Raw genomic sequence first — 27,579 nt, forward strand, 5'->3', positions numbered from 1 at the left:
AAGATCACTGCTGTGTTTCTGCCTTAAAAAGAATGTGCAAAGTGTGGTGGGTTTTGTTTCAAGCCCAAAGTCTGTGCCCTGCCTGATGTCCTGAGTACACTCAGGTTTTTGTTCAGGAGGGAAAAGTGGAGCTCGTGGTTCATCAGCCACGGGAAGCTCGGGCAGCCTGGGAATACATCAAGGTACAGCACACATTGGATTTACCACACTTCCAGAGTGATTCACAGTTCTGTGTTCATGTTGTCCATCACACTCCCAAAAGTCCAGCCTTCTGCTCAAAACCTCTGCAGCAATGACTGGCTTTGATTTGGCTGCTGGTAAAATGGGGAAAATTTTCCCCAGGAAGAGGAATCTCCTGCAGGAACATAAGGAATGGTAAAATCAGTGGCTCACCTAATCTGGTACTCAGTCTTTGGAAGTCGAAATGGGCAAAGCTATTTAGGGACAGCCAAGTCTGACGTATGTAAATCCTTTTGCCCCCAGTCCCCAGCATCTATGATTCCTTGGATTGGGGATGTTGTGGACACATTCCAGGCTGTAGTATCCATTTATGAGTCTCCTGTTCCTAACATTGCCTGATCCCTTCCTGGACTCATTGGCATTGTCAGCTTCCATAACATCCTCTGATGACGAATTCCAAAATTTCCTGACTCACTGCATAAAAACAAACATTCTCTCTTTTTGCTCTTTCAAGCTGATCTATTAATTTCATTGTGTCTGCTAATTTTCATTATGGTGTTGCAGGATTTTCTGACTCACTGTTCTGCATTCATCTTTATGATTTTTTGTAGTTGCCTTGGCTTCCTCTCCAAATTGAAGAGTCTTTTCTGTCTCCTCATGGAGCAGCTGTTTCATCCTCTCCAGCTGCTCTTTTCTTTGTATTTCTTAGATCCTCAGGTTTTCCCTGAGACCAGACTGCACAACCTGTTCAAGATGTCAACACAGCCAGGTTTATATGGCAGCAAAGCCCTGCCATCCTACTGACAGTGCATTTCCCTGGGTCTTGGCCACTGCTGCACCTTGAGCTGATGATTTTGGAAGGACGTGGAGCTGCTGGAGAGAGGCCAGAGGAGGCACCAGGATGAGCAGAGGGATGGAGCAGCTCTGCTGGGAGGAAAGGCTGCGAGAGCTGGGATTGTTCAGCCTGGAGAGGAGAAGCTTTGGGCTGAGCTCAGTGTGGCCTTGCAGGGCCTGAAGGAGCTGCAGGAAAGCTGGAGAGAGACAATTCCCAAGGCATGGAGGGCCAGGAGCCAGGGAATGGCTTCCCAGTGCCAGAGGGCAGGGCTGGATGGGAGATTGGGCAGGAATTGTTCCCTGGCAGGGTGGGCAGGCCCTGGCACAGGGTGCCCAGAGCAGCTGGGGCTGCCCCTGGATCCCTGGCAGTGCCCAAGGCCAGGCTGGACATTGGGGCTTGGAGCAGCCTAGGATAGTGCAAACTGGATGATCTTTATGGTCCCTTCCAACCCACACCATTCCATGATTCTGTGATTCCATGACTTCGTACAGCCCACAGCCGTAACGATGGAGAAAACATCTGCGCGCAGAGTTAAATTAATGCTTTTGCAGACAAAGAGCAGATACAACAGAAAACACATTTATTTAAACTGCTGCACGATGGGAATCTCAATCATTTTCAAATGCCAGCTGAGGGAGAAATGACTCACACGGCTTCTTTACAGGAAGCCTCTTTGCAGTTTTCAGTGGTGGATTTCTTTTCCTCTGAAGACGTCACTGGTGTGAGTGCAGTCGGCTGCTGAGTGGCAGCAACGTGCCCGGCAGTGTTTAGACGTGGAGGGAGACATGGTTCCTGCCCTGGGAGCTCACAAGCTAAATGTGACATGAACAAAACTATCCCAACACAGAACAATTGACTGAAATATCATCTGTCAGACATAAGACCCATTTTAACAAGCAACTGGAATACCAAATATATATATAAAGGCTACAGGTGGGACAGAGTGCTGTCTGTGTTCTGTTCATGTTTATGTGTTCATTATTCTACAGGCACAAAAGGTAGTGGTGCTTTGCTTGGGAAAGGGATTTTCTTTTCTTTGGTGGGGCGGCTCCAGCTTGTGCTTCCTGGACAAGAACAAAGAAAATTAGATTAGAACTCAGCACTTCTGTGGTGTTACAGGTCTGAACTCTGGACAATGTTGTGATGAATTAATTCCCATGCAAAAGAGGAACCCGGATTTGGGAGAGGCGGCAAGAAAGGAGTGATGGATTTCCCGCCCTGCTGAGGTGATGGAAAATCCCACCAGCATCTGCTTGGTGAAACCTTTGGCAACTATCTCAGGGTCAGCTGGAAATCCAGCCCAGGACAGGTTGGACGCGGCTTGGAGCAACCTGGGGTAGTGGCAGGTGTCCCTGCCATGGCAGGGGATTGGAACAGGATCATCTTCAAGGTCCTTTCCAACCCAAACCATTCCATGATTCTATGGATCCTGCTAGTCCTAGAAAGAACATTTTGCACTTTGTGATCAGGATGAAGTCCCATCACCCCAAGGGAAATCTGCTGGAAATTCCAACTCTCTTGTAGGTTACAGTTTCTCCCTAGTCCATGATTTTCTGATCTGTATTTCAGTGCAGGAGAGAAGGGACAGAAGAAGGAGAAAACCTGAACATTAAAATGAGAAAGCACATGCTGACAGAACTTGAACAGTGCTGGATGCTCACACACCTATACAGGACATATTCTGCCTTCCAGATGCTTCCTGTTTTGAGGTTTTAAATGTGGCCTATTGTCAGTAATTTTATACTGAGTCATATTTCTTGTCAGGCTCCTCTCCCTTACCAGTACTTTAAGTTTTCAACTAGATTTGAGAGAGGGATTCATGTGAGACATGGAGCTCCTAAAAGCCACAGTGAAATCAGCAGCTGAGTAAGAAAGCAGAGGGAAGAATTCTTATTCCATGTGAAAGACAAGTAGCAACAGTTAAATCTTATTCCATGTGAAAGACAAGTAGTAACAGTTAAATCTACTTTTGAGTCATCAGCTGGGCACTTTGTGCATGGACACTTTGCCCCTCCACAACAATAATTACAAAAATTGCAAGTTTATGTTACTTTAAGGGTATTTAGAAACAGTGCTTGATATCTCAATAGTTACCTGAAAACCTGTTCAAGAAATATTGTGTCATAGGGGACCGTACTAAGACTCTTCCTTTTCCTCCACCTCTTCCTTTTCTTCTCCCTCTCCCTGCTTTTCTTCTTCTTCCTTTTTATTTTTTTTTAAATGGAAAATAGTTGTAGTTACCATACAGGAATTGAAAGAAAAAACAGTCTTGAAATGCAGAGCTCTGTTTTTACAACTGTTCTGTTTCTAGTAAATGCAATATTCTTTGAGATTCAAAAATAGAATTAATGTGTATTTTTTAATCTCAACATGCCAGAGCTTTAGTCTGTGGAGTTAATAGGCAAGTGATGGAATATAAGAACCCTTTTCTTAAGGAGGTTAGAGCAAGTGGCTAAGATGCAAATAGATGCTTAAGATCAAAATGAGAATATGAAATAAGTGTAAATATGACAAGAAGTTTAGTATTTTTAATTATACAATTATAATTATACAATATATACTATATATATACAATATCTATAATTATACAACTATATATAATTTAATTATATTTCTTGGAGCAGCAAACAAGTAAAGATTCATGGCACAGGAACTAGACTCCTGAATGATCTAAAAATCATCTGGAATCAGATAATAGAGCCTTGTTTCTATTTCAAAAGTTCTTCTTTCACTTTTTTCTGCAGGAGAAATGCCACAATTGAAGGAAAACAGCCCTTTGCTTCAATCAACAGTTATCTGAAAGCTTGAATTTGTATAACACAGACAACAATCTCTGCTTATTGTCTTTCTAGAGTAAATGAAGCTCTACTCTGAAAAACAACTGGAAATTGCTTTGTGGGCTCCTCTCCTCCTCTTCCAGATCTCTTGTCCAAAGCCACTCCCATGTGTATAAATCAGCTTTATCTCAATCTGCCATCCCTTCACAGATGGCTTAGACTGCAAAAGTGGTGTGAATTTCTTCCTGGCATAATCAAACAACCAATCAAAGAATCCATAATGAACTCTCAGTCAGGACTGCAGCTCGTGTACAAGCAGCAGAAACCTTTGTTTTGTCTCTTGGATGCCTCCTGTCTGTGCAGGAGTCACACCTGAGTTGCTGAAGTAAAATCCTGGTTAAATATCTCCTTGGGGATGGAGCTGTTGGAATCAGATTCCTGGTTTCAATCGTTTTTCAGAGAAAAACACTGCACTAAAGAATCACTCCTGCAAAACCAGGAATGTAATACAAACATCTGTGGGTTAGAAGTTCTTATGCCAAAGGAATATTGCATCTGTGGGCATTTTCCCCCAGGAAAGGTGCCTTTCTTTATCTCATGAGAACTCTGATACAGGGCCAGGAGAGACACATCTTTCAGGTATTACCAACTGCCATGCAAAATTCAAGTCAACTAACTTTTACAGAAAAAAAAAAGAGGGAATTTTTTCTGGCTTGAAACATCAGTTGGTGGTGCCAGGGTACAACTAACCAGCCTTGATGGCCCTCACCAGAAACCCCAGGAGCTCCCATACTTTGCTCATGGGTCCAGGAGCTTTAGGGTCTGGTAAACACATCCTGGGAGGAGCAGCTGAGGGAGCTGGGAAAGGGGCTCAGCCTGGAGCAGAGGAGGCTCAGGGGGGACCTCACTGCTCCCCACAAGTCCCTGCCAGGAGGGGCAGTGAGGGGGGGGTCGGGCTCTGCTGCCAAGTGAAAGGACAAGAGGAAATGGCCTTAAATTGCACCAGAAGAGCTTCAGATTGGAGATTAGAAAAAAAATTTCCCTGCCAGAGTGGTGAGGCCTTGGGATGAGCTGCCCAGGGAGTGCTGGAGTCACTGTCTCTGGGAGTGCTCAGGAGGAGTCTGGATGTGGCCCTTGGGGACAGGGTTTGGGATGATGCTGGTGCTGCTGGGGTGGGGCTGGATGATCCTGAGGGTCTGGGCAAAGCAGAAAAGTGTCTGAGGATTTGCACCTGGGTTGTACAAATTCTGGCGAGGAAAATATCTCCTTTATGGGCAGAACTGCCTAAATTGTCAGCATGAATCTTTCACACTCAAAATGCAATCACAGCATGGTGTCAGTGAGTGATTATCAAAGATAGACTTGTCTTGGGAGTCCTTGGCAAATTTTACTGAAGAATCTGTGACAGACAATTTGTCTTCCATTTACAGATTTTAATGATTAAAGGCCCATCTTTGTTCCAGCCAATAACACCACAATATGACCCATCATTATCTCTACTGTTATGACAGTAGAGATAATTATAGAATTATATTGTAGAATATGACTGTTGTGTATTTACTTTCATGAATAAGAATCTACTGGCTTTTGAGTGAAGCAAAGGGACTGAAAAGGAATTAAATACACACAAGCAAAAGATGATAATAAAATATCCAGGTATACTGTACCCCTGTTGCTGCATGCTCTTCCTTGCCTTCCTACAGAAGAGATACAAAAGACAATGTTGAAAACATAAATTAAAGAAAGAATATCAGGAGGCAGACAGGGAAAACACATCAGAAGTTAAACACTGAATTTAGGAAAATTATGTGGAATTCACTGGATTCACTTGGAGATAATATCCTCCAAATTAACTCACAATGCACATTCAAGCTTAACTTTTATGTTGGAAAAGGGCTACAAAAATCATTAAATCAAGCTCCCTTTTCCTCAGTTACTTCCAATCAAATCTGCTTCATTGGCAAGCAAAGATTTGGAGCTGGGTTTTGTTTGCTTGTTCAGGTGGAGTTTCTGTGGGATTTTCTGGTAATTAGCTGGTCTGCAAAATGAAAGTTAAATCAGAATTACAGAGAGTTTTATCTACGCTATATATCATCACTCAGAATCTGGCTTGTGATTCTGTTAACTGTTGTAGGCTGCAACAGATGCCTTGGCTCAACAGGGAATAAAAAATAATACAAGCTGGTTTTAGATTGTAGATTGAGCAGAAGTGATGAGAGAGATAAAAAAGAAAAAAAAAATTAATGTACAAAGTGAATAGAATTTAATGTTAGATCCTAAGCTGCCTGTTGGGGGAAAGAGCTGATCCTACACATAATCCCAGAGAGAAGAGGCAAATGTCACAGTGCCAAGCAGAAGGCAGAGGGGTTGATATGAGTTTTCAGGGAATGAGTTAAGGGAGTGAGTTGCAGTGCCTGGGTTTAAATATGGCCTGGGGAATTGCTGAGACAGGATACAGACCTGCATTATAATATGATTTTTGAACATGTTTCTAAAATAGCCTTGCTCTGAAGGGAGCCTAATCTGTACTGAAAACAGGTTTAACTGGGACACCAGTTAAAAGATATTCTAAGCTCCAAGCTTAAATCTGAAGTCCAAATCAGACAGTAAAACTACAGAAAACTTACTACCAGCACATCGAGTGACCAGCAGGTCCATGTCGTGCTGGAGCTTAGCCTTTTCCTCAAGAAACTCAAAACCAAAGGGACAGACAAAGCAAGAAGGAGAAGCACTACATCCATGGTTTCCTCATGGTCATAATCAGCCTGAGACAAAAAGCTGGAGCTTCTGGATTTCTGCATCTCCCAGGAAGGGCAGCAGAAGCTGGAGAGAGCTGCAGCCTCCACATTGACCATCCCCTGCTACCGAGCACTGGAGGAGCCTCCCGAAGCCTGGACCCTCCCTGCAGCCCCACGGCTGAGACAGTTCCAGTTTGTTCTGGTATCTGTCTCTATCTTATCTTTGCTTACTGGCAAAGGATGAGGTAATTTTACCTTGCCAAGACTCTTCCAGAATTTTTCCACAGTGCTGGTATTTCTCCTGCAAAGTCACTGGAGAAAAGCTGGCTTGGTTACACCCCGCAAATGGGAGTCATTTTTGAGATGGTTTAAAGCAGTGCTAAACAAGGCCAAAATTCCAATACTAAATTCCCCCTGGCATATTAATTCAGCCACAGAACATAAAACTGCCATCTTTCAATTTTTTGTGTTGAAAATACCTGTATCCTTCAGGACTTAACATCCAGTAGAGATACTCTGATGGCAATCTGGCAGTCTTTGAGCTTATTTACTTTCAAAAAACCCTGCCCAGATAAGGAAATGGTATTTTAACTTTCTTTTATAAGCCTAAAATGAGATACAGGGGCAAAAGGTGGAATTCACCTTGCTGTAGCTGCCTCAGAGTTGCTCTTCTCATCTAACCCTGTCCTCTGTGTGCTGTCTGTAGTGAGTGAGAAGAGCAGAGTTCCTACAGAATGATTCATGCCATCCCAACTGAAGTGATAATTGGGATGAACTATAGCAAGGCAGGCAGATGCCACGGCACTGAAGCGATTTGCCCTGGCTGACACGGGAAGTGGGTGTCAAACAGGGCAATAAATGTTTTCTGTACTCTCTCCTCTGCCTCTCCCCTCCCTGAAAAACTGAAAAGAAATCTATTTTCCACTTTCAGCTCCAATCCTTTCTGTGAGAAACGGAGGAAGGTGCTGGTTGCATAGGAGTGGTACTGCATGATGTCACTGCAAAACCTCTCCTACACAGCTGCTTGGCACATTTGCAGATGTGTTCCAGCATTCTGTTCTCATTTGAAAAACATTAAAGCAGAATGCCAGCCAGGCACCCAGGCCAGCCAGGGGATGCACTGCAGTTTTGGCTCCTCTCAAGAGCCAGAGAAAAAAGGAATTTGATGGCACTCACCTGCCAGCTGAAATTCATAGCAACATGAAAAGCGCTTGGATATAATTTTCCTTAAGGAGGAATTTAGTTCCCACTGAGGACAGTCTCTCCTCATCACTGTTTTGAAATTATGAGTGGGACTTCCCAGTGGCTGAGACTTGCATGAAGGTGTGTCAAAGAGGCTTTTCCAGCCTAACAGTGACTGGATCACTCATTATTAAAAAGGGCAATGGGGAAAGGTCTACAGAGAGGTGTTTCCTCTGGAGAAATATTGCAGCTAGATTAAAAAAAAACCAACCAAACTCCATTTGTTCTGATCTTTAATGAAAGAGATGATGCATTTGTGACAGATATCCCCCTGGGACCATCTGATCTCCAAACCACAGAAGAACATGACAAGAGTGAGTGCTTGATGCAGCAGCAGGCCTGATTCCCTGGAAGGGTCACCCAATGCTGCAGCATTCAAATAAATCCATCCTTAAATCCAAACTGAGCTGCAGTATGAGATCATTACCAGACCAGGAGCAGACAGAAAGGAAAACCCTGGCCTCCGTTTCTGCACTGCCCAGGGGATTCTGCAAGGCCTGGAGAAGGCACTGTCAGATCTGCACCAAACATTTATCACCCAGATTTACGAGCGCTGCACATGCTGGCCATTGAGAGTGGTAATTTTTTTTTTCACACAGGCAGGACTCAGATGTCTAGTCCTAAATTATCCTCCATAACTAGACTCTGGTTCCCAATGACCATCAAGATAAAATAAAAAGCTTGTGGTAACAAGTGGCAAGAGGCAGCTGCTGTTACTCAAGATCCAGAACAAAGCTCACTGGAGTTTTATCTAGGTTTCATATCATCCTGATATCAAAGAAAATACACCCAAAAGACAAGCAGGACTGCTCTGCAATCAGTCAGAAGGGCACACCAGGAGGGCCTGTGGGTTTATGTTTCATGTGCTTAGCACAGGTAAAACCCTCAGATCACAAAGAGAAAGGAAAAATTACCTGTTGACCTTCTGGTGGTGTCTGGTCAGACTGAGCCTCTTCTGGAGCCCCTTCATCTGCCTTGTCTTCTGTGTGTGCCTCAGTTTCATTCGTGGCATCAGACTTTTCATCCTTGGATTCAGACTTATCTTCCGTGGCATCAGACTTTTCAGTCTCCTGGTAGCAAAGGGGAAGTCATTGTAAGCTTCAGGGCACACAACCAACAATTCATTTCTATAAAATTCTTGACTTTCTTGTTTTGGGAAAGTGTTTTTCTAATTCAAATGAAAATACCCCCTTTTAGGGTGTATTTCTCCTGTGAAAAGAACACCTGCTGGCATGTTGACCTGGTGGGCTTTGTGTGGGGAAAACATGAATTCAAGCACTTCTCAGCATAGCAGATTCTCTAACCTTTCTCTGGAAAGTTTAATAGAAACCAGCGTTCACCCTGATGGCACATTTAAGCTTCAAGAGAAAAAAGCTTTTTCCACCAGCATGAATTCCAATTAAACATCATCCAGAAGCTACAGGAAAACAGAAGTAATAAAGGATTTCACATTTAGTCTCTTAACTTTCTTGCGTAAAAACATCAGGAAACTCTTCCTGCATCATTCAATCAAGTCTATTTGTTCCAGCACCATGACCAAGCACCAGCTGGGAGGTTCTTTATTTGAAAAATATCCTGGTGTCCTTTCAGCCAGGTGGCTGTGAAAGGTCACAGTGGCTCCCACACTGTGTCAGATAAAAGGAGGCCTCGAGTGGAACAGCAGAAATAGGATGAATTGCAAGAGCATGAAGTGCAAAGTCACCGTATTTGGGCCAAGCAATTCTGGGTCAGAGATTAGGAAGTGATTTTTCTATTGCACTTTGGGAGCTTGTTAGTTAATGATCACCAAGGAAGAAAAAGATGGATATATTTAAATAAGCACAGGATAACTGAGCCATGAATATGATGTGACAATGAAAGAGGTAAAAATGTGATCCTCAGATGCATGAGGTGAGGCAAAACCTCCTCTGGATTGCTCTGTACCATCCTAGTCACTCAGGCTCAAGAAAGAGAAACTCAGACTGGAACAGGTGCAGAGGGGAAGGAACATCTGAGGGAGCGGAGAGCTGTCTTATGAAAGGGTGACAAAAAAAGCTTCATTGCTTTAATCTACTGAAAGTGATGCTGTGAGGGGATATGATGGCACTCCCAAAATAGAACAGAGTAAACATCAGACGGGGATAGGGTAAGGAAGAGCACTGAGGTAGATGCAGAATGAGTACAAATTGGCTGTGAAGAAAAATTCTAATCATCATCAGTGGGAGATTTCAGAAGAGATTGGTAGTAGAGAAGCTGAGGTAAAGGACCTAATTATTAAAAGGAAATTTGACCCCTTCTGAGAGGTGTTATCTGGGGTAGTTTCCTCTGGAAATAGAGAATTGGACTCAGGGGAGGTTGTGTCCTGTGTCATCCTGAGTCCCACACGCTTTGGGAAGAGCAGCACATCCCCAAGAGGACACAAACTCCTTCCCCATCCCTGTGACCAAACCCTTACAACTCAGCCACCTGGTTGGTTTGGGGTTTGCTGCTTTTCCATAATTTCATTTGTCTCTACAGTTAAACGGAAGCCCTCAGTCAAGTTCCCCTTTCCTTTAAGCTTCACAAGTTCTCCTCCAGTATCTCCATCATAGATATTTCCTCAGCCAGTGCACTTATCCTTCAGAACAGGGTGTGGCTGGCTGGCTTTTATCCCCAGAGCTGACTGGCTGAGCGCTGGCTTAGGGATCTTTGTCCCAAGATGTGCTGCAGGACATAAGGGATGTCCTCCTGCTGACAAGCTCTGCTGGATAGGGACAAAAATGATGTAAGGGAGCTTAGGAACATTAGGAAGAAGATATCAGCAGTTTGATGTTTTTCCTGCCTGTAGGACTTGGTGCTCTTTTGGCAATTTTCTCCTGAATCATGGAAAGTCAGTTTTACATCTAAGTAACCTGCAGTGAAAAGAGAGTGGGCACAAAGGTCCCAAAGATTCTCCTTCCTCTGGAACTGGAGCTGATCGAGATTAAAGCTTTAAAAAGCAAAACATTTCTACCTCACACCAGCTTCACACTCTGTTACACAGCTGCACAAATGTTCCTGCCAGCACGTGGGGGATGCTCGGGGAGAGGAATGAGCAGCTGGGAGTGAGCAGAAGGAGCCAGAGGAAGGAGGAGGGAGAAAAGACAATTTCTTTTTCTGGCAGTATCATTTCATTTCAAGTACACATAAAGCTGTGGGCTCACTGCACTCTGATGTTGGTGGCATTGTTATTAAAAACAGATATACAGAGACATTTGTTTGGCTTGGTTTACTGTTTACTTTTCCCCCAAAAGCTAACAAAATCTTTGAAGATTAAAATATGTAATAACACAAACATACATTGAAATTCCCTTGTGCAACATTGTGTTAATACATTGTTTTCTTAAGGAAATGGTAACTTCTTACAGAAGAAGTTCCTCACATGAAAAGGAGAGTGTTAATGAAAACTAAATTCATAGAAAAATGGAATGGTTTGGGTTGGGGAAGAAGCATTAAAGATCATCTCGTTCCAACCTCCCTGCCACGGGCAGGGACACCTTCCACTAGACCTGGGTGCTCAAACCTGAGTCCAACCTGGCCTTGAAATTGGTTAAATATTTATTTTCAGCACAAATATTAACACTTCATTAAAATCCATGCACTCACTATTTTTGGCTGGCACATAAAATGCACAAGGACCACAGAGAGCATCCTAACTGAAATGACCATATTGTATGAATCCATCTCAGATCAACCATATATTTAGATAATAAGGCACAAAAAAGAGGGGTAGCTGAAAGAACTAAACTCTAGAAGCAGCGTGTTATCAGCCAGAACACACACACACACAGAGCTCCTGTTAATTATATGGAGAACTCTGACATTCAGAATATCATCGCTACACTGGCTCTCCATAGAAACACAGAATTTAATTTTCAACTAATTCAAAATGAAGTACCATTTCTAAAGATTGGCTGACAGGTCATTTTCTCTTTAAATAAAAAGCATATAGCACAAATTTGTAATTCAAAGCAGATTTAGGAGAAGCCTTCCTCCACTAACTTAAGCTCAAGCATCTACAGATTCAGGGATATCAAGATTCTGGATATTAAGATCAAGAATAGTGGGATTAAGGCTTCAAGTATGCACAGTATTTGAAAACAGACCCTCAACTCACGTAAATCACTGAGTTCACTGCGTCAGACTGAGCATAAAAGTGGTGCCAGCTTTAAAAAAAATGTACCCAACTTTTGAGGCAGCTGAGACTGACACACCCAATCCCAAACATACAAACTGCACTGGTTATAGCTCAGATCTGGTTGTAGCTCAGATCTACACATGTACCCCACTGGGACATCACTAATCAGGTCACTAATCCAAGATTAAACAGGATCTTTCAGAAATCTATCATGAATTTGATTGATCTTTGAGTCAGGCATAAGGTACAGCTGCCCTTAAAACCCTGCCCTGAACCATGTTTGGAATTAATCTAGACCAGGTATTCCTTCAGGTGAGGAGGTATTTGGTATTAATAGATTAAATTATTTATTAACACAAGCACTGTGTCTGCTGCTTCTCCCAGGCACATAAAACTTTCTGCTCAGCCCTGTTAAATGATGCTTTAGAAAACACAACAACCACTGTGGTGGGGAGGCAACAGGAGAGAGGATGACGTGAGCTAAGAGACCCTTGCTGAAGCACCACAAATATGGATTGCTTTCCTGTAAAGTCACTGAATTTTATGGGCACATTGCACCCTTTAAGGAAATAGATGTACTTGGTGTGATAAAATCACAGAATCATAGAATCACAGGATTATTTGGGTTGATCATCTTGTTCCATGGGCAGGGACACCTTCCACTATCCCAGGCTGCTCAGAGCCCCAATGTCCAGCCTGGCCTTGGGCACTGCCAGGGATCCAGGGGCAGCCCCAGCTGCTCTGGGCAACCTTTTACAGTGCATCACTACCGTCACAGGAAGAAATTCCTTCCTAATATCTAATCTAAACTTCCTCTCTTCAATTTGAAACTATTCCCCCTTGTCCTGGCCCTCCAGCCCTTGGGAATTGTCTCTCTCCAGCTTTCCTGCAGCTCCTTCAGGCCCTGCAAGGCCACACTGAGCTCAGCCCAAAGCTTCTCCTCTCCAGGCTGAACAATCCCAGCTCTCGCAGCCTTTCCTCCCAGCAGAGCTGCTCCATCCCTCTGCTCATCCTGGTGCCTCCTCTGGCCTCTCTCCAGCAGCTCCACGTCCTCCCTGTGCTGGGTCCCAGGGCTGGGGCAGCTCTAATATACAGAATATATTGATATATAGAAATAACAAAACCAGAGAATCTGCAGAACTGAATGTGCATTTTGCACTCAGCAATGGCAATGAATTGGCAATGAATTTAACTACAAGCATTGGGAAGTTGCATTTTGTTGAGGGAGCCCCAAAAGGTTCATCTGTTTCCTCTAGGAAATAGGCTCAAGACAGCCCTGCTCAGGATGCTGCTGGACTGTGTTGTGAAACAGCATCAGGGCCATTAAAGAACTTCTCTACTCCTGTTGCAATATGAGACAAAAGATAGATGGAAAAATAAACAGAATGTTTTAAGACAAGAGTACCGAGGAGGTATCAGCTTCATATTAATCTTTTTCATGTCTCAGCATGGTAAAAATCCCTAGAAAGCAAATGCTCACTGCCTTGTGGTAATTCCATGCTTTAGAGTTTGCTGCTTCATTCCAGAAAAAAACCCCAAAACCCACACAATTTTTTAAGAAGGGATTAATAGGAAACCTTATCATATGTGTCATCATCAGCATCTCTTCCACACCTGACTTATAATTCCAGACTTATGCTGCTGGAAATCAGTGTCACAAGCCATTCATTGTGCTTATCTAAGGTCGAGCTGACAGAGAATGAGGGGGAAGCAGAAGCAAAAGCAGAGCAGGAGAGTTCTTTGTTTGACAAAGCACAGGCAGCCTCTCCTGCAGTGAAGATGCTGAGAGACACCTTTGCAAGAAGTGTATGTGTCTCTCTCAAACAGAAATAGGATCTGAAAGGGAGACTATAAAAATCCCACTTTTTCATGGACTTTACAAACACTCTCACTTATTTGCACTCTCCGGACTGAAGCCACCACCAAGGCAGCAGTTAATCAGTGTAAACAAGACTTCCCTGCTACCAATGGCACTGACAAACGAATCTGCCCAGCAGAATGCACCAAACATATTATTTTCAACATTTCCAAGGTTGTCACGAAGTAGAAACTGTAATAGCCTCTGCTGACAGCTGGGAACAAGTGAATTCTAAAAATTGTTACTTTGCTTCATAGATATGGCATCTACCAGGACCTTGCATGAAGGAGCAGATAATCTGTGGAGTGGGAAGGTAGAAAAATGCAATTTTCTTTATCTCACTGATTCTCCACGTATCTTTTATAATTATTATAATATGCAACACCTGCAGTCCTTTAAGCCCTTCATGGCTTTCTAGATGTTAATTAAATGAATTCTCACAAGACCCTTGTGGGGTAGGCAAGTCATTTTTATTTGCCTGGGTGGGAGATGGCACAGCTAAAGCAGAAAGTTTAAATCACTCTCCTTATCATGGAGGGACTCAGCGTCAAAGACATTTATAACAACTGGGGCTCTCCCCTGGGTGTATTTTCAGCTGTGGCTCTCAAAGCACTTAGCAAAGGCTCTTTTTTTTTCTTTTCTCTGCTTTTACAGAAGAGGATAAACAGAGACATTTCCAATGATGTTTCACTCAAAGCTGCTGCAGAGTTGGACCAAAGGCAGATCTCCTGCTCCAAGGCAGATCCTCAGCCAGGTCACCACAAGGCAGCAGAGTTCTCCTGTCACTCTGGCTCATCATTCCCTTGATTAATTTCTTTTGTTGGCTCACCCACGTTAAAGATGGCAACATTTTATTACCATCTAATATGATCTCAGGATAGCAGAGCTGTAATTCTCTCAGTTATAAAACTTCTAATTAGAAGAAGATTCTAGTAAAGAAAAAACACATTGCTTTCTATAAAAACAACACAAGGTAAAAACAGGGGGAAAAGCCCCAAAATAAAATGTTTTTCTTTTGCCAGAAATACATTAGAACATTGTCAAAATGTGACGGAGAACCACGGGCAGACTTGCCAAAGGGACTTGGTGAAGGGCTGGGTGAGCCTTTTTCTCCTCCAGGCAGAGGGAGTGAGCTCCATGTTGCCACTGAAGGATGGGATGTGTCTGATCCCAGCCCTGCTGTCAGGGGCCAGGACAAACCCTCTGATATAGTCAGGGGCAAGAGAAGGCTTCTTGTAACCAACACAACCCAGAAACCGAGTCAGGGAATCTGCATCGTTTAAAAGCTGAACACAATAAAACACTGCTTTGTGTCAACAACATCAACAAACCCATCAGCTGGAGCCATGGTAACAAGCCTGCAGTGAAAGAAGGGAGGAAAGAAGTATTTTCTAGTATTTACTGAACCAGCCACTTTTTTTCCCTCTAAGAACACTTTGCTGCTTCAACATCTAATGTATTGCTTGTCACTGCTTCTTGTGTGACATGCTGAGTCACTGCTTATGTTCATCTTTTATTAAAATCAAGTAAATGGAAGGATAGAAGTCCATACCTTTGTGCCTGGAGGAGGAGCAAGGCCCAGGAACGAATAAATAATATTTTCTTCCTTAGCGGAGAAAAATGATTCAAAATCCTAAGAAAGGAACAAACAAAAAAAACCAGAGAATTGGTATCAAAAATCAAATAAAAAGCACAGGAGGAAGAGACCAGCCCAGGTAAATCCTACATTGATGAGAATGACCATGCATTTGTACAACTGTCTGCATTATCTCAGCCCCAGGAAAAAAACACAGATAAAGGGAGTTTCACACAGGGTGGCAAAATGAATATGAGCAAATCTCTCCAGAGACTTACACTTTAATTATATCCCATCCATGTCAGAATCAGATAAAATTAAGTGTCTCATTTTAACGTGCCTCAGCTGTACACTCCCAGGCAAAGCTATTCCCATTCAAACATTAAGATAAAGCTTGTTGTGAGTAAGGACACAAAATAGGCCCTCAAAACTCTGGAACTTCTTTGTGGCAAATAAAAGGCAACAGTCAACACAATAGCACAAGTGAAATGATAACAAGGAAACTTTCTTTTAAAGAAAGGCACTCTGGTTAGAAAATGAAGTTATTTTCAGACCAGCTTAGGAAAGGGTTGTGCTGCTCTCTCTGGTATCCATGTACCAGCCAAAATCTCTGGTGCACTGGTGAAATGAAATTATAAACCATCACATGAAATGCCTGTGTTCAGTGGAAATGGAACTGAGAAGACCAGGGATGCCTCCTATCCTGCCATCTAGAGCTTGCATGCTCTTTACTGTTTCCACCTGTACAACACTCCTATCAATTAAGGAAGTTTCGCTATCACATTTTTGTTACTGGGAAGTTCATGGCTCACGTCTTACTCAGGTAAAAATCAGAAAGTGTTTAAGATCTCAGCAGAAACTCCAGTCAGAAGCGACTGGCCCAGAATCACACCCAGCTCTGGGACAGGGGAATGAACATGTCCTGCTGAGCCCTACACTACTGCCTTGATCATGTTATCATCCTTTCTCCAATCCCAAATAACTCCCAGAATAGAAGCCTGTAAATAATAAGGTGCTGAGTCATCTTTGAGACTTGTTTGTAAAGCTGGGTTAGGACCTGAGTTGTTTTATTGAACTGTTTTAGTATTTCCAGAGTATAAATTATTGGAAAGGCTGGAGTGGATGGTTTAGAAGTCACCTTAATGTCAACAAGAGCAGAATCAATGACATTAGAGTGCAGTTTGGAAGAGCTTTACAGACATGACAAATGACAACCCATTTCACTGATTTATCTGAGGGACAGATTGGCTTTCACACCGTCACACCCAGTGGGAACTGCCCCATCTAGGAGATGCCCTGGAGCACATTTTGCTGCTGCTCCAGGCCACCCATTTCTCAGACCATCTCTTTGCTGTTTTCCCATTGCTGTGGGATTCTCCTTCTGGTCTAACACAGGCAGTGTCTGCATCTGACTCAGGGATTTAGGAGTAGTGCAGCAAACAAGAAAATGAGGATTTTCTGCAATTTGAAGGGCTGGAGTTTGACATGGCCATGCAAACACAGGAAACTTGTGCCCTCCTGAACACCACATACTCATAAACCAGCCTGAGCAAACCATGGCACGACATGGCAAGAGCAGGGGAACAAAGAGAAGACAACAACAAGGAAAGGCTGTGGAGTGGAATTGATATTTTATATGTCTTTTTGAGGAAAAGCAGCATATGGCAAGTGTACGAAAATTCTCAAGAAACACAAAGCCTTGTAGGTAACCAGAGCTGAGGACATGAGTGAAATACATGAATGACCACATAACTCCTTATCAGAAGTGGGTACGATCTTCTATCATATCAGGTGCTCCTTGGCAACAGCGAGTGTGCAATGACATCCCACAGTAAGTGGAAGGTCGCTTATTTCTTCACACTGAGGAGGAAGCTATCATGTCTTAAACAAGAGATAATGGAATGTCTACAGTGATCACGGAATAGTTTTCCTATTGTGTATTTGCACCTATGCTTTACTAATGGTGACTTGTTCACATCTTCATTTGCTGAATGACTAAAGATAATTGTTCCCAAGGCAGGCAGTAAGAAAAAAGAGCAGGAACAATTTATTTCAGGTAAGCAGTAATTCTATCTGTATGAAAAGACATAAATGGTCTAAGTGGTGCCATTTGTCAACTGGATATCAACAGAAAATTCTTCTCCCTATTTTGGCTAGAGCACCAGGTCAGAGCACACAGAGAGGGCATGGAAACACCATCCGTGGAGTCTTACGGAATTCAGATGGCCAAAGCCCCAGGCAATATAAACTAACTTTAAAGCTACCCTGCTTTGAGCAGCAGGCTGGACTAAAAACCTCCAGAGGTCCCTACATTTCCATAAAATTTGACTTTAGCAGTTACAGAACTGATAGAATCATAAAATGGCCTGAGTTGGAAGGAAGCATAAAGCTCATCCAGTCCAACCTCCTGCCATGGGCAGGGACACCTCCCACTGTCCCAGGCTGCTCCAAGCCCCAATGTCCAGCCTGGCCTTGGGCACTGCCAGGGATCCAGGGGCAGCCCCAGCTGCTCTGGGCACCCTGTGCCAGGGCCTGCCCACCCTCCCAGGGAACAATTCCTGCCCAATCTCCCATCCAGCCCTGCCCTCTGGCACTGGGAAGCCATTCCCTGGCTCCTGGCCCTTCAGCCCTTGGGAATTGTCTCTCTCCAGCTTTCCTGCAGCTCCTTCAGGCCCTGCAAGACCACACTGAGCTCAGCCCAAAGCTTCTCCTCTCCAGGCTGAACAATGCCAGCTCTCGCAGCCTTTCCTCCCAGCAGAGCTGCTCCATCCCTCTGCTCATCCTGGTGCCTCCTCTGGCCTCTCTCCAGCAGCTCCACGTCCTCCCTGTGCTGGTCCCAGGGCTGGGGCAGCTCTGCAGGTGGGCTCTCACCTGGGCACAGGGGCACAGGAGCACAATCTCCCCCTCACCTCTGCCCACACTGCTTTGGATGCAGCTCCGGACACAGTTGGTTTCTGGGCAGCAAATGTACATTCCAACATCAAATAAAAGTCTTAGCTAATAATTCAGGGATGTTTTTTAAAGTATGTACGTGGGTACTCTAGTACCCAGATTTCAGTTTACAGAAGAAAGCAGAGATTTCAGCTTACAAAGAAAAACAGATGTTTACTTTCCATTTCTTTCCTAGTTTTCTAGGGGTTTTCGTTAAGCAAAAGCAAAGACAAGAGCAACAGAGTGCTCAATACATTTTGCAAGTGACACAGATGCAGAAGTCTGTCTAGACATGAGCAAAGAAGCAGCTTAAGAAAAAGATCAAATAAGGACATAATTGCCAGCACTGATAGATTCGAATGGATACTTGAAATTGGTACTGTAGCAAGGCATACAAAATGAATCAATTTCTAATCTATTTCTTCAAGCGGCAATACCAAAGATCTGAGGGAAAAATACGATCTGAGCTATTTATAAGACAGTTTTAAGCTTCTCTGACCTCGTGGAAACACTGCTTTCAGGCAGTGTATCTTCATAAAAATCCATCCACAAGAAACCTCCACTTTACAGTACAAGCTGAGGAGTGGAGCAGCTCTTCATCGTCACCCAGAAGATGCAGACACTTTTATGTGCCAGCAGAAAAGCAGATGAGCAGCAGGACTGACTTTGCTTGCTCATCATGTCATTCTATTCTAGCACAAAAAGGAGACTCCTCACCTGTCCCCAGTACCCCCTTTCCTTATGACCACTCCCAAAATGTCACTGAACTGCAGAAGAGGACATCGGACAAGGTCTCAGAGGACCATTCCTCCAAAGCAGGAACCACTTCATTATTCCTGACAGGTGTTTCTCTGATCCACTGCTAATGACCTTTAATGAGATAATGGGGCAATCTCCTGAAAACTGCGTATTTTCTGATGTCTGACTTAAACTTCCTCTGCTGCAATTTCTTCTCATACAGCTCATCCCACCTCCAGTGGACGTGGAACAGAACGTATTTTACAAAATCCTACATAATTCAGGTAGGAAGAAACCTCAGGAGACCACCTAGACTAACCTCCAGCTCAAAGCAGGGTCTATACTGAATTCAGACCAATAATTTGCTTTTTGCCACAGCCCTTAAAATAGTTGAAGGTTGTCATGTATCTTTCTAAATCTCTGTTTCTCAGGTTAAGGAAGGAAATATTTTATCTTGACTTTTTATCTCCCAAGGCCAGATCTCCCAGGCAATCATGATGCAACGTGTACACACATGCACATGTGTGAATGAGAACCAAACATTGGTAAGAACAATTGATAAGACCACTGATAAGAAGGGAAATGAGAGAAAAGAATGATCCCAGAAAGAAGAATGGGGAAAAATGAAATGTAACAGATTTCATCTTTAAGAAAGAAAAAACCCCAAAAGCTACTACCTGGGAATTAAGAACATAAAAATTAGCAGGAAAATGTCTTACAACAGAGAAAAAAAAAAAAAAAAAAGAGTTGTGAAGAGCTTGACTCATTTAGCACAGCAAAATGAAGATTAATAGAGGATATGATTCCCATTAAAAAGTATATTGGACTGGGGCTGTTGAAGCTAAAGGCTGATTGGGGCCTAGCAGGAAATGGGTATGAACTGCCTGCATTTAGCCAGGCCACAAATTCAAAGGGTTTTAGATGCCACAAGAGTGAGGGCCTTAAAGGCTCATGAGAGCAACATATTTTAAAAGGACTTTCATGAATTCAAGATACTGGACTGGAGTCACACAGACCTTTGCAATCCTCAGGGATATTTTTAATAAAATGGCTGAGGCCAAAGGAAGTGGGACACAGGGGAAGATGTATCAGATAAATGTTAACCAGCCTAAAACAAATCTGGATTTCAGAGCAATGGCTCTGCTGGCCCTGCACAGGTTACACAGGGAAGCAGGATGCGAATCCCCAGGTTTTCATTGTAGAATGTGCCATTTGGGAGGATTTTGCAGCAGTCTGGCAGCCCCTGGCCATGTTCTCAGCCCATGCCACACTCCCTGTGCAGCTCCCTCAAGGCACCTTCCCCTGGGGAGAAGGGTAAGGCTCATGTACCGACATGGATCTCATTACCTTATTTATTCGGAAATAATGATGCTATAAATTAGTCTTTGTTATGCACCCGCTGGGATCATTAGCTCTGAGCTTTGAGAGCTGGGTACATTAGAATTCTGGAGACTTTTAGACTAATTGTAAATTTGATTGAGTTTTTAAATTAGTAGCTGCAACTCCTTTCCCCATGGAGGTGTCTTTGCAAAGGGCTATTTGTTCACTTAAATTTATTTCAAGATGTAGATTATTCGGCTTCCTGAAATAGCTTTAGACATGGAGTAAGAACTGTGTATTTATCATTTACTGTCAAGACTGACCAGTTGCAACACTTTATAAGGCAATTACTCTTTAATTCCTTCTATAACTTCTCCAGGGAACATCAGAAATATTTATTGCAGCGCTGGCCGCCACAAAACCCAGAGTAAGATTTTTCAAATTATACTTTTTCTTGGTGCAGACTGGATGCTGAAATGCACATGAACTCCAACCCACCAAGTTCTCTTTTAGGAATTCTAAGAGAAAATGAGGAAACAGCTGCACTCCGATGTTCATATTATCCACTTTTGCTCTGAGAGCACTGAAGTTAATTCTGAAAACTCAATGGCTTGTAAATCCCTGCTCCCCCAGTACAACCTTGCAGTAGTTCACACTGGATTTGTGCAGTAACTTCAAACTGGGCTCACTGTGTGCCCTGTGTTCCAGAGCACCTTGCAGGTTCATTTCAGCCATCAGATCTGAGCGCTTTCCAGTCTGGGCATTTCCACCCAGACTATGAGAAAATAAAAGCTCTCAGATTATCTCTTTTGATTCACAGTCCTAATATTCATACTGGCACATTATTATCTTTCTCTGCTTTGAACAAACTGTTTCAAGAGAAAGAACCTGTTATAAGCACATATGAAAATATAAAAGCATCTGATGAGCACTACAGTTGCTGTTATGAAGAGTTGGATATTTATTGAATAAGCAATATAATTTCAGTAAGTCAAACCCCATTCTAGAATTATTTCAGTAAACAAACATTCCTATTTATTTGTATAATACAATGGAAAGGCAAGATTCCTTTTCACAGCCTCTGGTACCTCAGATATTGACTTGACATCCTTGAAGCCCACATAAATCCAAACAAACAAAATATCAACACTCTCCATCAAAATTAACTGAAACTTCAAGAAGCTTCTCCAGCCAGTTTTCCCTTTATGCATATTTTGCTCTCAAAAAGAAATAATCTTCTGTTTCGTTGCTTTTCTGTGCTTAAAAAATGCTTCCTGAGAATTGTTCTTTCACAGTGAATCTCAAATTGTTTTAAGGAGATTGTTTGACACTTCCTACTAATGGAAAATAGTCCCTTTCCGTGAGAAACCACTCTCTGAAGATATTTAAATTTCCAAGCAGCTTCTTACCCCACAGTACCGCTCCTCGTTGAAGATCTGTGGCGGGAGGGGAATTCCATTCTGAGGCTTTTTTTCACCCGGGACATTCTCTCTCATCCATTTCCTATTGTCCTCATCTCCTGCTATGTCCATTTGCTGAAAGTCAATCTTGTTGGCCTCTAAAAAGCCCAAGACTTCTTGCTGTTTCTTTTTTATCTGGGTAGGAAAGAGGGAAAACAACATTCCTTCTTTAAAAAGAAAATGGTTTTCTAAAAGCAACTACTATTACAAGAACTCAGGCAAGTTTGTCAAGTTCACAGAATCTTTTAGGTTGGAAAAGACTCCAAGATGATTGAGTCCAACCTTTTGTCAAACCCCACTTTGTCCCCAGCCCAGAGCACTGAGTGCCACGTCCACGCCTTCCTTGGACACCTCCAGGGATGGGGACTCCAAACCTCCCTGGGCAGCCCCTTCCAATTCTTGACAACCCTTCCTGTGAAGAAATTCCTCCTGAAAGTTGGAAGTTCCTGAAGTTGAATTCACTTCTCCAGTAGCCCTCAAACTTTTTGGAGCTGAGATTCAACACTTTCTGTCAGCACCCAGAGTGCTGCCACTACATCCCTCCCACCATACACCCACCCCCCAGCTTCTTTCTTTCCTCCCTGGATGCAGTGAAAACTCCAGCTAAGAAATGAGGCTCAGCAGGAAGCCTCCTACTGTGTTCCCAGATCTGGGAATGTGGTGCATAGATACCTAAGGTGATCCTGCCTGAAGTCAGTAGAGGTCTGAAAATGTACATATTTTCCTCAGCATGGAACAGCCTCCTTCCCACCAATCACATGTGACATTCAGCTTCCTGTGAGCCACGTTTCTCTCTGTCTCTGTTCTTTAATGTTAGGCATAAATAAATTTCACAGAATCAGAATCAAAGAATAGTTGGGATTGGAAGGGATCCTCCAGTCCAAGCCCCCTGCCAAGGCAGGGTCACCTGGAGCAGGTGACACAGGGAAGTGTTCAGGTGGGTTTCACACATGAATATGAGTGAAGGCTCAAGAAAATCCAGCACAGCTGAACTTCTGCACTTAAATACATCCCCCATTACAGAATGATGTTCCAGTTGGACCACGAAGAATATGTTACGTACAAATAGAGCTTGTCACACACAGCTTCTGTCACACCTAAAATTCACTCATGGCACCTATTCCCTTTGATTCTGGTTCTGTACAGGCCTGGCATGCAGGCATTGAGCTGATAACCCATCCCTTTACTCTGCAAATGTAACACTCACTATACTTCCCTACTAAAGGAATGCTACTCCTAAGCAGCTTTTAAAGAACTTGCCACCAGACATAACTAGAATGAGGCATCAAGGAAATTCTTCTATCTTACGATTTGAAACCATGTTCTCCATATGTTAGACATCTGAACACCTGAAATGAAAGTGACACTGAGCTAGTGTAAATCAGAGGGACAGGCAATGAGATGAGAAGTAAATCAGGGATTACATATTTCCATAATCTAATAAAACAGAAAAGCTGAAGTAGAGTGATAGCCTATTATCCAGGAAAGATGAATTCTCATGAGTAAGGATAAAATTTATTTTCCTTGTCAAAATAAAGAAGCATCTATCTACACATATGCTTGCTTATAAAAAGTAAAAAACATTAAATGCTGTACATTTTTATGACAACAACAGAGGTTTATGGCGAGCTAAAAAAAGTACATCACTTTGAATGGAAACACTAATCCAAAGTGGTCAAAAGCCATGCAGTTGACAGAGCTGAAAGCTGCTGCTTTCTTCTATTCTTATTTTCTCTTTTTAAACAGAGATAATTTTATTACTGGCTATTTAGTTGCAGAGTTATTTGCAGAACACATTCAGGCAGCAGAAAGGATTGCCCAAGAGACATTTCACGGGAGAAAGTGGCAGGATAATGTTTGTTTAAATGGTTAATAGAATCTGCACAAGCCAGCACCAGGAGTAACATCACACGCTGTGACAGCCAGGGCACTCAAGTGCTGTCAGCTGCAATTCCAGGGTCAGCCTGTGCCTTTGGACACAGGCACTGCAGGAGATAGGGCTCCTGGAATAGCTGCTGCTCCAGACGGATGGTGCCTCTGAGGAGATAATAGAAATGGAGCCAGAGATCCTGTGCTCCCCTGCTTATAAAAGCTGTAACTTTTAAACCTGGCTTAACAATTTCTCTTCAGCATGCGGCTCATAGTGCACAGGAGGCTCAGGCAGCACCAGGCCTGAAAGCAAAAATTAGGTAAAAAATGGTGTGAAAAAATTAATGCTGAGGTAAAAAAGTAAAGTTACATGGAATTATGCTGCTTAAGGAAAAGGCAAGGAGCTTCTTACTATGACAATGACCATAAGCAGAGCAGAAGATGTGCTGTGTCTTAAGGCTCACCATTACAGGGGTTTAGGCAGAGCAAAAGGGTTGGGACACAACCGAGTGTGAAACCACAAAGCAAACCTTTGCTGTGGGTGGCACTAAGTGGGCAACCAAAAGAATCTCTCCAGGAAGCAGCACTCACAGAGGGAAATTTAGGATGTAACAACACAGAGGACATGCAAAGGCTTTCCCAGAATGGATGAGACTGCAGGAGCTTGTTTGTGCCCTCACTTGTGTCTGATGGCATGGGGAGAATTCAAATTACTTGGGCATAGATTACTTGGAAAGTGGTGATGAGCAGGATATTATTTCAGCAATGCCATTTTTTCTTTCAGCAAAGCTTGAGTTGCACCATCCCTAGCTACTAGTCCCTTAAAATAAGAAAAAAAGTTGTAAAGAAATATAATCCAGCTAGAGCGTAAGAGTTGCCCAGAGAAGTTGTGGACACCCCATCCCTGGAGGTGCTCAAAGCCAGGTTGGACGAGGTTCTGAGCAACCTGGTCCAGTGGAAGGTGTCCCTGCCCATGGCAGTGGGGTTGGAACAAGATCTTTAAGGTCCCTTCTGACCCAAACCATTCATGATTCTGGCCTTGGACACTTCCAGCTGCCACAGCTGCTCTGGGCACCCTGTGCCAGGGCCTCCCCACCCTTACAATAAAGAATTTCTTCCTAATAGCCAATCTAACCCTGCCCTCCTTTAGTTTGAAGCCATTCCCCCATTTCCTGTCCCTCCAGGCCCTCAAAATTGTCTCTCTCCGGGTTTCCTGCAGCTCCTTCAGGCCCTGCAAGGCCACACTGAGCTCAGCCCAAAGCTTCTCCTCTCCAGGCTGAACAATGCCAGCTCTCGCAGCCTTTCCTCCCAGCAGAGCTGCTCCATTCCTCTGCTCATCCTGGTGCCTCCTCTGGCCTCTCTCCAGCAGCTCCACGTCCTCCCTGTGCTGGTCCCAGGGCTGGGGCAGCTCTGCAGGTGGGCTCTCACCTGGGCACAGGGGCACCATCCCCTCCCTTGACCTGCTGGTTATGCTGCTTTTTGAGGCCGATAAAACATCACCAAAACCACAGGAAATAAAAGGATTTTAGAGGTATCATAACCATGAGCAGCAGGAAGCAAGACCATAAGACTTCCTCTGTGTAAGACACGAATCCTCTTTCTCCCACAGTTTAGAATCTTGCAGGATATTACCAAATCCTAAACCCCTCTGTGACTAGCAACAAAAATATTTTACTTTTTTACTGCTTGCTCCAAGCCAAGCATTAGTGCTTTTTAGTGCTATAAATAAGTGTCTCCACTCCTGCCTGCCTTAATGAATAGTTCAATATCAGCTAAGTCTGGAGCAGAAAGATAATAAAGATGAAGATATTTAAAATAAATTTCTGAAGCATCAAGGGGAAAAATACAGACAGCAGATTTGCTCCAGAGCCACAGTGAATTACAACATTCCAGCATCTGATCCAGAGCACCAGAATGTCACTGGGTTCACTGCATTCACTTGCACAAAGTATTTATTAAAATGAAAACCACTTGCAGTGAGTAGGGTGAGCATGACATAAAATAGAGATGTTTTTTATTCTTTGCCAGTGATCCATGCTGGGCCCATCTTATATTGAAATTCAAAATCAAGAACATGCATTTGATGGAGATCAGCCACTAAATTTGAAGAGATCACCTGTGCTAATAGGACAATTTAAACTTCCAATTTAAAATGTTTAGGGATTAAATTAATTCTCCTCAGGAAAAGCTGTACATGCTTGACACAAAATTTGTATTTAATAGGATTTTAGTGATATATTGAGCTTTGTGCTAACTTCTTGTGTGGGTCAATTTTATTTTATGCATACCAGAACTCATTAAACATTCATTGAAAGGATACCTTCCATCCATATTCACCAAAAAATGTGGAAAACTACTCCAGCTGAACACTGGGTCTACTTGGCATTGCAATTTGGAATCAGCAATCTGAACACAGGCTGAGATTGCTACAGCTGCACACACACCCAGCACACCAGAAAGAAGCAAATACAGAGGAATTTTGCTGCGTAAAGATTCCATAAATTTCTTTTGGAGTCTTCAGATCAAAACAGGCCAAATAGGAGCAAGAAGAGTGCCCATGCACAGCACAGAGCAATTTATAAAGCTTCTTGAGCAGTAAATGCTTTATTACAAATTGCAAATTACCAAATCTGAACTTCCCAACTTCCTTTTCTTTTTTTATTTTCTTTTTTTTCCCCCTTGTATCTGAGGTTTATTATTTTTAAAAAGAGGAATGCTAAATGTCAATAGCAATTTTAGAGTGTCAGGCTTAGGAACAGGTTGGGTGAGAGAACTGCAAACTTCCTCAGCAGTATTCCAATGGAACTTTAGTGAACGACCCCCGGTTCACTTCCTACAGGTGATGATCCCATGAACAGTGGGTGTTTCTTGGAGCTTTTCCACTCTGGAAGCTTCTTAAAGAAATGGAGCTGGTGTCAGGGAGATAGAGATGTAGTTACAGCTCTGTGCAAGCACCAACCAGTTTGTTTAGCCGTGTCACCGGGAGGGAGGGAGTGCCAAAGGAAAACTGAAATCTGAGCTCATCTGGGAACTGGATATAAAAGGAAACAGTCCTTTCCCGGTTCCCACCTCCCACGGACTTCCAACCTCCCTACTATTCACATGCCCTTCCCTTGGGCTGATACTCTCCGCTGACAGCTACAGCAGTAGATCTCAATGCTAAAAATCATCAGTATAGCATTTCAGCAGACACACACCAAAACCAAAAACCAACCGAAAGAAAACACCAAGCAAACAAAAAACCTCCCAAAACTCAGGAAAAGGAAGGGGCTTGGGAAAGTTTTTCTGCCAAACTTTATCCAGCTCCAGGCTCTTTCTTAGACAGTTCCCCTTTCACAGGAGTAGTGTCCTAAAGTCTCTTTTAAAAACAAACACTTCATTTTCAGTCTACCTTTGCTTTTGTGCAAATACAATACCAACTGTTTTCTTCTTCAGGGTATATATATTGCAGATACTTTCCCAAACAGCAGTAAATCTATGAAATGACAGATAATTTAGATGTAAATGTTAGAACTGTGGTAAAAACTCGCAGGCAAGCCAGCCTGCACTGACAGGAATTCTCTACATCTTAAGCAGCTTTCAAGAATAAGGTGGTCAGGGCAGAATAAAACTGAGGTTTATTCCTGCTAAGAATTCCAGTGGGTTTTTTGTCATGTGCAGGCTGTTTCCTGGCATCTCCTAGGCTAATTTCCCACCCTGATCCCAGCAGTAAGAGGAGGATGTTAAATGAGCCACCTACCGCTGTGGACCCCGAAGATGTGGCGACAAAGACTTTGATCACCATGCTGACAGTGATGGAAGTGAATCAGCAGAGCAGCCCTGCTATCCACAAGTCACCACGATCCCAGGAGGAATCCAAATGTTCCGCAGCTCCTGGGCTAAGCCGGGTCCTAAATGGATACCCCCTCCCCCCTGCAATC

The 27,579-nt window shown here is 43.2% G+C and overlaps 1 protein-coding gene across 2 annotated transcripts; it reads right to left on the minus strand.

Annotated features, from left to right (window-relative positions):
• Nucleotides 1-1,573: 1,573 nt before the first annotated feature.
• Nucleotides 1,574-27,579, minus strand: SH3BGR (SH3 domain binding glutamate rich protein). 2 transcript variants are annotated; one of them, XM_032101097.1, is made up of 7 exons: nucleotides 27,399-27,578; nucleotides 21,740-21,925; nucleotides 15,318-15,398; nucleotides 8,687-8,842; nucleotides 5,460-5,489; nucleotides 3,110-3,217; nucleotides 1,574-2,079 (listed from the first exon to the last, which is right to left on the minus strand). In XM_032101097.1, exons 1-6 carry the CDS (start codon nucleotides 27,441-27,443, stop codon nucleotides 3,152-3,154), a joined length of 564 nt encoding a protein of 187 aa, XP_031956988.1. In that variant the 5' UTR covers nucleotides 27,444-27,578; the 3' UTR covers nucleotides 1,574-2,079; nucleotides 3,110-3,151. The 2 variants fall into 2 exon arrangements, with proteins under 2 accessions (XP_031956988.1, XP_031956989.1); XM_032101098.1 differs by lacking the exon at nucleotides 15,318-15,398 and having other exon boundaries at nucleotides 27,399-27,579.

This window comes from Corvus moneduloides, chromosome 2 (genome assembly GCF_009650955.1).
Source record: "Corvus moneduloides isolate bCorMon1 chromosome 2, bCorMon1.pri, whole genome shotgun sequence".
NCBI lineage: Eukaryota > Metazoa > Chordata > Aves > Passeriformes > Corvidae > Corvus > Corvus moneduloides.